Source organism: Chelmon rostratus, chromosome 18 (assembly GCF_017976325.1).
Source record: "Chelmon rostratus isolate fCheRos1 chromosome 18, fCheRos1.pri, whole genome shotgun sequence".
NCBI lineage: Eukaryota > Metazoa > Chordata > Actinopteri > Chaetodontiformes > Chaetodontidae > Chelmon > Chelmon rostratus.
In genome coordinates this window covers 8,172,861-8,185,602 of record NC_055675.1, presented here as the reverse complement: position 1 = coordinate 8,185,602, position 12,742 = coordinate 8,172,861, and the positions used below count along the sequence as shown (strand labels likewise).

Below are 12,742 nucleotides of genomic sequence, written 5' to 3'. Positions count from 1 at the left end.
AAAGCTGTGGCAAGGGCAACTGGAATAAGGAAACACTGTGCATTTTCCTACTCTGCAGGAACAAAAGCCTGCTGTGACATCTGAATATGCTGAGGGTGCATGATTGGCATTTGGAAAGAGCTTTCAGGACATGAAAAGCAAACCAAAGGAACGGAGCATATTTGCTACACTTTTTAACATGGAACCTGCTGATGACGCCTGACAACTACGACACGAGATCACTGAGCTGCAAAACACTGACGAACTCATAGCTCGGTTCAGCAACCTCCGCCCTGCTCCATAAACTCTATAAACTGTATATTCGTCCTGAAGATTCTGCTGTTCTGAGGAAACATGCACTGAAGGTTGCATCTCTGTTTGGGACAACATTCTACTGTGAGCAGACTGCAAAGACTCGCTCAAGACTGACGGACCCAAATCTGGAAAACCAGCTGCGAGTAGCATCATCAACACTGCCATCTGATGTCCGACGCCATGCCAAAGAGGAACAGTTCCAGCCACTGCAGAGGTTAGCAAGATATATGTTTTCATTCATTCAGTATGGCCCCTGAAGGATGTTAGAAAAACTGAAATAATCCTTGATAGGAAAAAGGTTCCCCACTCCTCTGCATAGACAAACAACCACAAGGCATCTGAATAAATCTGTTTTCATATGTATATCAAAGCACCTGGGCTGGGCAAGCAAAGTCAGATTAGTTCAATGGCTTACCTTTGGCGTTTTGGTGCACTTTCCATTTCTGGCATCTTTTATGTACGCTATGTCGAGTAGGTCTGTATCCTGTGAAGAAAAAGCACGGCTACATCAGTATTAATGTCAACCAAGTGAAAATTCAAAGGCTTCAAAGACAGTTTAAAACACAAGGACATTCTCTGCCCATGGGTGCTGTTTGGGATCCAAGGCGAAGGGAAACAGTTCAGCAGCCCTTTCAATTTCCAAACCTTCCACCTGTGGCTGAAGGGCTTGTGTGTTTGAACAACCGTAAGTGTTTAGGGGCACACATTAGCCTCAAAACTGGATGCCATGTGGGAGTCACTCAGTGCAGATAGATGCAACCCTAATGACACTTTGCGCCGCTAAAGCGTCCTTGCAGTGTTGTGCAGAAAATTAGGACAAACAAAGCACTTCACAAGCACACATACACAGAATAGGTTTCAGAGAATTTCCTCATAACATCACTGTGTGCCATGCCAGGAACAAAAGAAAAAGGTGCACATTGTGTTTCCTGACAGATAGTATCCTCAGCTGCAACACACCACTGGCTGGCAAGGAAAAAAAACAAGTGGCTGGATGCAAAAGACTCCACACATACACAATGTTCTGCTTGCCACAGCTTGGCTGGAGTCAGCCGTGTGAGTGGCAGTCAACTGGCAAAGAGACATAACATGGCAGCCTAATGAAGACAGCCTTGAAATCACCATGAATATCAACATCATGACTGAACCAAAAAATTAAGAACAGCTCCCTCTAACAGTATTTCAAGTTAACGGAAACCTCGTCTCCACTGTTGATTCATTATTGATATGGCAGTGTGGGAAGCCATGTCAGAGCTTCTTGTTCCATTTTACAGCTCAAATATTTCACATCATATCATTGTGATGCTGAGCCAAAGTTGGACAGAGTTCAAAACTAGAGACCATCCTACAATGGGATTAAATCAGCCGTGATGGCTGTCAACATGTTGAGGTTCCGACCCATAAGAACTCAGTAGTCATTATTATATTATTACATGAGTACTCAGTACTCATGGGTTGGACCACAGCCATCTCGAAACTCAGCCTTCATTTTGATCTCCACTACACACATGTAAAGTTTCGGCACTGCATCTCACATGGTTGTGATGCTGTACATTGTTTGAATCAAAACGAGGGAATTTTTCAGCAAAACACATACATGTCAATATTGACATCACTTCCATCGACCATGAATGAATAATCAGGCATATTAAATGAATATGGCACAGTCACTGTTTTACCAAACTCACTTCTCTCATGTCATGTGTTCCATTGCACCACATTGACCAATTTGGCACTGGTGGTGGTGTGATCCCACCTAAACATGGTCTCTAGGTCTCTAGGGGGGCCAATGGCCACTTCCTCACTTCCTCCCCCTATTTCCAGTGCCCTTTTTTGGACCACACCCATCCTCAAACATGACCTTCCTTTTGATCTCGACACCTGTACGGTTTTGTGACTGCATCTTGCACGGTTATGAAGCTATTGCGTTGACAAAATCTGTCCACATATATATAAACACCTTGCAACAAACTCAAAACCACTTCTGTAGTAGTTCCTGCTGCAATAGGCATCTCCAGGACCACATTTTACCATGATGACACACACACAGACTAACAAGTTGGAAACAATACCAGCCACGCTGTCACGGCTGGTAAATAAGTATAAACACCGTGAAAAAATGTGCATAGGATAACCTTCTTACAACGTAGATTACAATTTCAGATTACAGCAATGTGTACTTCCTCTCCAGCCTGAAAGGCAGCCGGTGTCCATCTGTAAGTGGACACGTCAGAGATATGCACCCTATCAACCCTAACTCATCTGTCTGCTATTCCTGAGTCCACCAATCCACTGACCAAATGTTTCATGCTTATTAGCAAGCCTATTGTTCTTTAAACGGCGAATGATGTGGTTAGCAGTAACTACATACGAAATGCAATCATACAGAGGGCCCCTGCTACCTTCCTTCAGTCACCACATGCCTTTATCAGTCTGTATTATCGCTCTCTCCATCTGAGAGGGAGCCAGGACATGAGGTGGAAAATTAACCAGAGTGAACTGTGTGTCCACTCAGCATTATCTGGGGAGACAAGGAGCGACAGGGGCTTGACTCAATCTGCAGCCGCGATGCCGGTATCTGACCATCTCAAGGCCGTGAGGTTCGCGGAAAATTGCACCCAGCCATTCCTCCTTATCTACAAATCCATACCTACCTTAGTAGTCCCCAATTTATATTTTCTAATTTATAAAAATCATTTTAGTGTACATTAGTTCTTTGTTTTTGTCACCTACGAACTCTACTTACAGTAGCAGTTGAAAAATGTAACTTATTCATTATTATTTTATTCAAATCAGCACTTTTAGCAGCCATATCCATGTCATATACGCATTAGTAGATGCAAACAATTGGTCACTAGCGGTCTTAAAAAATTGTAGCCACTTCTCTACAGTAGATGAGCAGCCACTGTCTGTCTCCATATAAGAGGCGGAAATTAAAGCACTCTATTCTATGGCTGTAATCCACAAGGACAAGTTATTCCTTTTTTGCAGTGCGTAGCATCAATTAGACTGTCCCTGTTTGCACAGAGAGAGCCTCTGAGTCAAAGGTTAACGCCCACATTGGGTCTGCAAATGCCTGCCTTTGAAGTCTCTTTAGAGAGATGGAGCTCCGCATGAAGGCCTAGTGGAACAGTGGGGCTTCAGGAAGCAGCTCACTGATGGGGTCCTTTTTTGTGCCCTCTAGCCATGCACAGTTAACACAGTTCAAACTGGTCGGGCGTCATTGGTTAAGTGTTGACCTGTAGAGCAGACTGATTAAAGGTAAAGCAAACTGCCCGTGTGGGTCACAAGCTGCACACACAGTTGGCGACTGAGACGAGCAGCCATTACCGTAACATCCAAAGAACCGTGTCAGCATTTTCTACAGTGTGCAGAGGCTTACTCAGTGTGCAGATGTAAATAAAAGCTGATGCCAATGACATTTTTTAATGTTGACTTGGACTAATAATTGCAGACACTGCAGAGTTACTTAATTAACGTACTTTCTTTCTGTCTAGCAGTCCAACCATAATTTCTCTTATTTATTTCCTATGACATGTGTTCTTTATCTCCTCATTTCCGTCATCTCTCTTCATTTATCATGCTGCCTCTTGCTCTGTCCCTTTCTCCTATTTCCCTCCCTCTCTCAGGGCATTTCTGTGTGCATCAAAACAGCGAGTGGGGATCCAAAGCCTATTGAGATCCACGGCACGTCCAGGAAGCAAGCAGGGCCAGCAGGAGAGAAACTACAGAAATTAATGAACATGTTTAACATGCGCTTGCCCTGGGCTTTGTTTTCTGTGTGTCTATCTCTGATGTCGAGCTGCTGTTCACGCAACATCTGCAACACGCTGCCTTCCTCTTAAAATTAAACCCATTCCTTTTCCAATTGGCAAGTAAGGAGCGGGTGTTTGCACGAAACTTTGCAGGAAATCTATCATTTATCTGTGAGTCATTTGGTTGTCAAATGTGCATCTGCTTCATGCACTTATTACATCTAATTTATATGCACTGCTCTTGTTTTAGACCTAGACATTGAGTTCACCAGTGTATGAAATGTGATATACAAAATTTGACTTAAGGCTATCTGGGGAAAATCTGTTACAGGGTGCTTTGAATAAAACAGTCTTTACAGAGTGTCTACAACAGGGCTTGCAGAGTCTGGCCAGGTTGGTTGGTTTTATAACAAAGGGTTCTGTTGCTGGTGTGAGAAAAAAGGGAGAGAATGTTAAAGAAAGATGGAATAGGTGGTTGAGATGGAGAAAATGATGAGTGCAAGCGGGGAGACTGAAAGCCACAGGTTAGCTTGCTCATTTACCAACAGCGCGCTTGACAGCCGCGGGGTTCAAAATGGATGTGCACTCCACAGGGCTCGGGGGCCTCTGCTGAGCAACGGAGACAAGGAGCAAAGAAAGTGAGGGCAGGAAGGAGGGAGAGGTGAATGCACACAGAGCCAATGAAGGGGGAGATGTTTGAGACAGGACTCTTTTGTGAATTGTAGCGGGGCCAGCACATTCACGCTTTCATTTGGGAAGGACAGGATTTCAAGGAGTGCTCTATAATAGCAACAATTGTGTTGTTTAACAGTACAATAGTTTTATTTATTTGAATTGTGAGAAAGCAAAAGAGGTAAACCAGATCATTAATCTACTAACAACCATTTAATGGTTAGTTCTATTGTGTCATTTTTCATCAATAGCACTGCATGTCCATATCAGGCTGCTGGGCAGTAAGGCTTGCTTACACAACTACTGACAGGCTATACACACACACACATATACTGGTATAACATGTCAGGGAGGCCCCTTCCTTTATGCCACCTCATGGACTAAATTAGCTTAATATGCATCCCATGACTCGTTGAAAGCTTTGGGAGGGTCTTGGCTCATACACAATAGGTGTGGGTTGTTGGTCACTGTCACTGGCGTCACGGTCTGCCACGACATAGAATTTGCAATTTGGTTTACTGTGGCTGTGATAACATGCAGCTGCATGGCTACACACATACTCATAGAACTAGAGTTACACCTGGTAACAAAATTTTTTCTCACCTAAACACCGAGACCAGTAACACAAAGATGTGGAAGGTAACATTGCGAGCAAAGCCTGGCAATTTGTCTATTGTTGGCTGCAAGAACCAACATTAAAGTCTGCATCTACTTCCACCATGAAGGCCCAGTGGATTGACTGGATGGAAATGTCCCCACAACAACTGAAAACTCTTAAGATATATGAGTGTGCTAATAATCTTACTTTGCACTGCTTTGAGAGCCAATACAGAGTGGGATTTGTTTCAATATTGAAGCTCAAAAATGGATCGATACCAACTACAAACCTTTGAGTTTTGCATTTTGCAAGGCCCTCATTTCTATGTTGCATTACTTACTTACTTGCTGTTTATTTTGCTGGTCAGCCTGTTGAATTTAGTATGTTCTGTGGCTAATCAGGCTAGTAGCATCTATTGCACAGCCACACGGTGGAGCAATGTTGGTGTATTCAATACTGGGAGACAGTCAAGACAAACTGTGCCAACATTAAGCCTCATTTGAAGTCAATTTAAAAAACCGTTGTAGCAGTTTAGATGTGTGAAACAGTTTTTTCACATTGCTTTTCATGTCATCTCACAAACCAGACTTCACATTATCTCCACACTTCATACTGCAACACCTGCTCAGCTGGTTTTGTTGTTACAGGAAAGCCCCCTCTGCAGCGTGCCATGCCGGTGTGTGTGTCTGTTGCTGCCGTATGTAAATGTACTTGATAGACATGCCCTGTGGTACACTGACTGTTGTACTCACATCATATAATTTGGATTTCCTGCCAAATAAAGGCTGCTGAGATGCCTAATCCTACCCTTTGTCTGACTCTGAGAATGAATCATGTTACAGTTACTAATTAACCTACATTAGGGGGCAGGATACTCAACTTAGAATGCAACAGAAGTAAAAGATAAAATAGATAAAAAAATTTGGGGTTTATGTAATGCAAAGCTACAAGAGACTATTGCGCAACAAATGACACTTCTGCATTCACTATGCATAAGAGTATTCAAGGGCCCACTGACTTAGGGTCATTGGATTCTGGGCACGGATGTGATTCCCTAATCACAAACAGAGCTAATACTTGTGTGGAACAAAACACACTAAAGCCACACAGGTGCTGTGCCTGTCCCTGAAAGTGGCCCTCCAGCGACACTCGGCTGCCAGGAAACATGTACTGTTACAAGGGAAAACGGTGCGTGGAGAGCTGTGCTTGAACTTGGCTGAGAGTCACATCCACTCTGCTGTTCCACTCTCGGGTTCCTATAGAGCGACTCTAACAGCTCCACAGTCACAAACCTCCTCACCTGAAGTGGCTGACTAAAGAGAGATTGAGAGAAAGAGACGGAGAGAGAGAGAGAGAGAGAGAGAGAGAGAGAGAGAGAGAGAGAGAGAGAGAGAGCTGCGAGCAGTCAGACAAAAGAGGAGAAAGCGTCTACGTAGGAGGAAAATTACTTTGTGGACATTTTGCATACACATTTCTGCACATATACGTGTCCACACCACAGGAGGCCATAGTATGTTTTAAATAATCTCTATGGATTAAACGTTTTATTAGGCAGTAAAAAATGGAGCGTGACAGTAAAAGTGCGAGAGAAATGAGCTATGGCATGCGACAAAGGCCTTGAGCCAAATTGAAGAGTCTGGCATTGCCGCGAGGCTGCCTGAGGGCCTATTTAAACTGAGCCACTAATTCACTCTGTTTTTCATCCATCCACCCTGTTCCATGTCTCCAGTCCTCCCCCTTCCTTCTCTTCCTCTGTAGCATCAAAAAATGAAATTCAGTCTTCAAACAAATCAACGCTTCATCACAAGCGACCAACCAAGGACAACTTCTCTTTACGGTGTGAATGAGATGAACTGAAAGAGCATTTACTCCACCGCAGCTGTGTATTTTTCCTCAAACTGAATGGCTTGTACACAAAGAAACCTGTAGATCTCTAAAATGGATTCTAAACTCACATAAGCTTTCAAGTGTAATTCATGAAGGTAATTTCTATGTGCAGCTGAATAGGCTGCTCATGGATCCACTCTGAGAGGTGCTTCAGTCATTGGGCTAGTATCTCTAACCTTTACCACGCTAAAATCTGGGTTTTCTAAAGGGTGCAGTCCTCTATCTCAGCCAGGCAAATGCACTGTGTGAATGCACAGATCTCAGCCAGGCAGTCCTAAAACCAATCACCATGTGGGAGCAATGCAGTTTTTTTTCTCCACAGTATGGCTAGTAACTATCGTATTCTGTGCAATTACGGAATTAATCTGGGCCCACTTTTACTCTGGCACTGAAAAGATGTGAATGCAGGTGGAGATTTGTCACAAGTGGTAATGAGAAAACATGGCTGACATGCTCTGGAGCAGCCTAAAGCATTATATATGGGTTGGCGAACTGTGTTTTGTCCAACTAAATCCAAAAATATTCAGCTTACAATGACGTAAAGCAGAGAAAATCCACACACTGCCGACTGGCCAACTGACGATGGCCGTGTTTTATTATGAGTCACTTCTTCAACTCTTGTTTATTTCCCTGTTAAAACTCTGGAATTCCTTTTGTATGCTGACCTTTTAAAGGGAAATTCCAAAGGGAGTTTTGGTGCAACCCGAGTGCTGTTAACTAACGCTGTTTAAGCTAAAAGCATCATCCGTGTGCAGCCTGTCACTCTGTATGGTAAATACTGTAAATACTCCTTAATCACTTGTTCGCTATCACTAAATACCACTCAATATATACCTTCCTCTGCTGCAAACGTCACGTAATTTCCCATTACTTTACTATAAAATTCCACTGGTTGTTGGTTGCCATGTCAATCCTCTTAAACACCAATTACAACATGGACTGCTGAGCCAAGTTTCTACAGACTGTAGGTACAGACTTTTTCTAATGCTGTAACAGCTAATGTAGTGAGTAGCAGGCTGGAGAGATTGTATAGGATTTGCTCACATCTCATGGGATATTTAGTTTATCTGTCACGTCAGAATCAGGGTTATGCTCCAAACAAGTTTATTCACCAGGCAGGTCTAGAAATACAGTAAGAATTTATCTTGCTGGATTTGCAGCTACTGCAATTCTACTGTACCGGAGCATGCACATTTACTGGAATGTGCATTTTCAATGGGTTAAATGAGGGAGTGCACATGTTGAGTTAACTCATTAAAAGATGTGCAAAGTTATAAATATGTGACCTTGGCAATTGGATGAGTTGGAAACTTAGTCAGACAGATGGGGAGAAGACATAGGGATTAGGGGTCAGAGGGAATGAGGGAAAAAACAAGGAAAGGCGGCAAGGAGGGAGCGAGGGAGGGATGGCTATGTGGGAAGAAAAACACTGAGGCTGGGCGATGGAGTAGCATGGCTGCGGCTGATAGTGGCTATCAGCAGCCGACACGCTCCGCAAAACAACCAATGCTGAGATAAAGGCTGCAGGAAGCTTTGTTCTATACATCAGCACGCACACACATCAGGTGCTACGCGCACTCACAAACACAACTCTATAAGCAGAAGCACACACACTTGTGAATGTACACACACAAACTCCAGCTCCTCTCTATCATCAATCTGCAGAGTCTGCTGTGCTCAGTCATTTTAAACACTCGAGGACTGAGAGCGATGATGTGAGCCCCCTCGGCTTGCACTGGTCACCATTTTCCTTGGGGTGTGCTAGACCAATCAAGTCTTGGAAGCGCATGCAGACACACACTCGCCTCCACAGTGACGGGTGGAGTGTAGTGAGTGATACTGGAGGGAGTGCGCTCCTCTCTGATAGATAGCAGAACTGAGTGGGATGACAGAGAAAGCAGAGCTGCTTCCCTCATCTGTCCATCATCCTCTGTTGTTCTCCCTCGCACTGCCTTTGTTATGCCTCTGGATGGATTTACTTGCCCCCCCGCTTACACCGTCCTCTCTTGTCCGTCTCTGCCTCTGCTGTTGTGGACATGTGCCTCTCTGTCTCACTTCTCTCACCTCTCCTCTTGCTGGATATCTGCCTCCTCTGTCCCTCTTCATCCACGCTCCCTCCATGCTTCCCTCCTGTCGTCTTGAATCTTGACGGCAGCTCTTGTGTCGATGGACGACGGTTCACATCTTGACGGATGCCCCACCAATACACACACACTCACATATGCTAACATACCACCTCCCATCCCTTCCTCCGTCTTCTTCTGTCCTCACTCCTCCACATCATGTAAGTCTGCTCCTCTGTCTGTGTGGCTTCCTTCAGGCACAAAGTGAATGGCTCTTATCTGCTGCTGTGGAACATCTGAGATCCACACACACAGACTCGCACGCATGCAGGAATGCATGAAAACACATGGTAAGGTAATCAAAGGCCAGACAAAACACAAACACAGACACTGGTTTACATACACATATAACAAACACACTCACATACTATGATGCACACAACTTTTCTATGTCATATATTGTTTTTATTCAATTACAAAAATACTGTTTCCTCTGGGTATCTGGAAATTTCCTCACCGTGTCCTTGCAGGTTATGTTACAAATTAAATTCTCAGCATTCAAGCAGTGGCTGGAAGGTACATTCAACCGTTCATCTCTGTATTCAAGTCATTGGGCTGAAAGTGATCAGTGTGCCTGTGTGTGCTTGTGCCGGGCTCTCCACTGAAGTCCTCTGAGAATCACTGCCAGTGGCAGATACAGTGCAGCTCTGGCTCTCATCTTTCACATCACCTCATTTAGACACCTCCGAAGTACAATCCATGGGCCCTTTGAAGTCAGGACAAAGCGGGCGGCTAACAGAAATGCATTTTTCACTTCTTTCTGCAGGCAAAGCTCTCCGTCTCTCACTTTCTGTGTCTGTGTCTCCTCTTCCCCGAGATCCTTCTTTAAACACTCTCTGGTTATACTTCCTCCTCCCTCCACACTTCTCTTTCTCCAACTACAGCAGTTTGATCAGTTCAGGTAAACACTAAATACAGTGAGGGGAGGATGAGGGAGAACAGAGGACAGGGAACTGGCATAAGTGCCAAAAAAGACCTGACAACAATATAATTGCAACACTGTTTCTAAATGATCTCAATAATATCTTTAGCATTTCCACACCGCAACTTCTAGCATATCATGCTAACTTGAGTTAGCCTTGATAAATCTGGGTTGTAGGCACAAGTAAACATGGGGCCATTGCTGCTGCAGCAGTTATCTTACTTGTACACCTTCAAATAACACAGTAATGTATAGATATATGTCATTGAGCTTCTTTAAAATCAGTTATGTATTCAAAATATGGCCATTGGAACAGTTACAATTCAAAAAACTGACATAGATACAGAGATACAGACACATGAAAGTGGTGTGCTGCTGTTTTGTTTAATTCCTGGGACGCAGTTTTTTTCACACAAGCGTCTGTAATGCGACAGCAGCAGCACAGGCTACCTTCATCTTTCAGAGGAGATGACTGCCAACTGGCTAACCCAAACAACTCTGCTTCCACTGTCAGTATTCAGTTCAACTGTGCCACCACACAGCATTGCATCCAGGACGAAACACATAAATCAGCCAGGGAACTAGTCTACACCAGTGAACTGGCCACATCCGGCCCTCTGAAGCTTCCAGACCATCCTCAGAATATTAATGAATTCAGAAAAAGTGCACAGCTAACATGACTCATGACTCCCCAGTGGAAAAGGCCCAGTGTGGCCTGAGAGTCGATTAGCTTGCCAACCCCTGGCAACGAGCCAAAGAGTCCGTAATTCGTAGTTCATCTGTTCTACAGATTGGCTGGATATGGGAGGTAACTCCAGAGTTGTTGGAGAATCAATAAGCTTCTCTTTTAGATGAAAGAGGCATCACATGGGTTTATTTTTGTTGGCCAACTGTTTATTGATTCTCAAACTGACTGTTTATGTTTACTTCCTGAGATCAGGAAGTGGGGTTCTTAATTGAGATATTAATTGGTAGTTGAACTTTGATTTTTGTATCGAGCACTGACCCAGTCATGACTGAGTTCTGAAAGCTTTTTCTAGTTAAGTACAGGGCACAGCATAAACAAACACACGCTCTGAACATAAAGAAATATTTTTATAAAGGATCACCATCACAATTCATAGGAAGAGGACAAAACTGAACTTCATTCTAGGTATACATGATAACATCATAGAGAGATATGTCTTGCTTGAATCTTGGTATGCAAAGACAATCACCTTGAGTGAATCCAACAAGTATGGAATGTTCTAGTACTTGGTATGTCCTCCCTTACTTTTAAGTTCTGCAGTGATCCTTCATTACACCGAGTGTATGAGTTTGAGACATTTTGTGCTGTCCTAAATGTTCCACTCCTGGAGGATGACCTCCATGAGTGCCTTGACGCTTGATGGCAGTGCTGCTGTACTCGCTGACCAGAGTATGGATTACCAAAGGTCAAAGAAACGACAGGGAATTCTGTGTGTTTGTCAGAAGGTGATTGATGCAGATGCAAAGACAATATGAGCATCGGGAGAGCAAAATGGGACTGTGGGGAAAATCAGCGTAAAGCGCTTCACTGCCACTCTGGCTTCAGGTTGTCTGCTAATGTACTGATGAAAACTAATTCTCCATGTCCCTCTCTTCCTCTCTTCTAATGGGCGGTGGTGTTGTTCCTCTCCATCCTGTCATGTAACTCTCTCGAGGAAGGCTCTCGGAGAGGAGCTGGTATTTTAAGTATGGCAGACTGCCGCACTTCTTGTCTTGCCCCAGAGCACCTGCAAGCAGTTTAAATTTGATACCTTCTTATCATTCCACCAAATTGAATTGACTTTAGTGGGGAAAGAAAGGCGAGTGACCCACATTTGTGACACACTTAGTTGCTCGAGTGGAAATGGAACAGCGAGAGGAAGAGGGGGAGTCTGAGGGAAATTCGGGGATGGACAACAGAGTGATTGCATGGTGGAAAACCTTCTTAAAACACTATTTACCAGTCAAAAAAAACATTGAGGTGGCAGGTCCTGTCTGCAATGTAAAACACATATAACACTGTGATAATGGAGAAAGTGCCCAAAGAAAGCATTTGTGAGCCTGTCACAGAGGGTTGTGGCAACGCCTTCTGTTGAGCAAAAGTGTCCTTTCTTGCATTTCGTTTGGTTTTAACAAGACTTTTTAGATTTCTTTTTAAACTCTCATTCAGTTTGAATGCGTGTATCTAAGTAGAGATGTTAATAATCTGCAATAAAATCCAAAATGAGGCCCTCAGTGTGTTGTTAATAAGATTTTTGACATGAGCATTAGTAGATGGAGAGACAGCAGCAAGACAATTGCTTCAGAGTACAAAGGAATTCATCTTAAAATGAAAAGCAGCAGGGTGGCATTAAAAACCAAGAAACCCCTCGCTGGTGGGAATTATGACCCTCTGAAACATCAAATCTGATGTAATTATTACGATTAGTGTGCATCAAAGCAATAACACAAAGTGAAATCTGTCAGGGAGCTGTCTAAACACAGG

The 12,742-nt window shown here is 43.7% G+C and overlaps 1 protein-coding gene across 1 annotated transcript in view; it reads right to left on the bottom strand.

Moving 5' to 3' along the window:
* Positions 1-12,742, bottom strand: part of LOC121621710 (1-phosphatidylinositol 4,5-bisphosphate phosphodiesterase beta-1) — a 105,801-nt gene that overhangs the window by 73,352 nt on the left and 19,707 nt on the right. Inside the window, exon 3 of the mRNA XM_041958288.1 lies at positions 710-778. Within this exon, the coding sequence (XP_041814222.1) occupies positions 710-778 (69 nt within the window). The remainder of the gene's footprint in view (positions 1-709; positions 779-12,742) is intronic.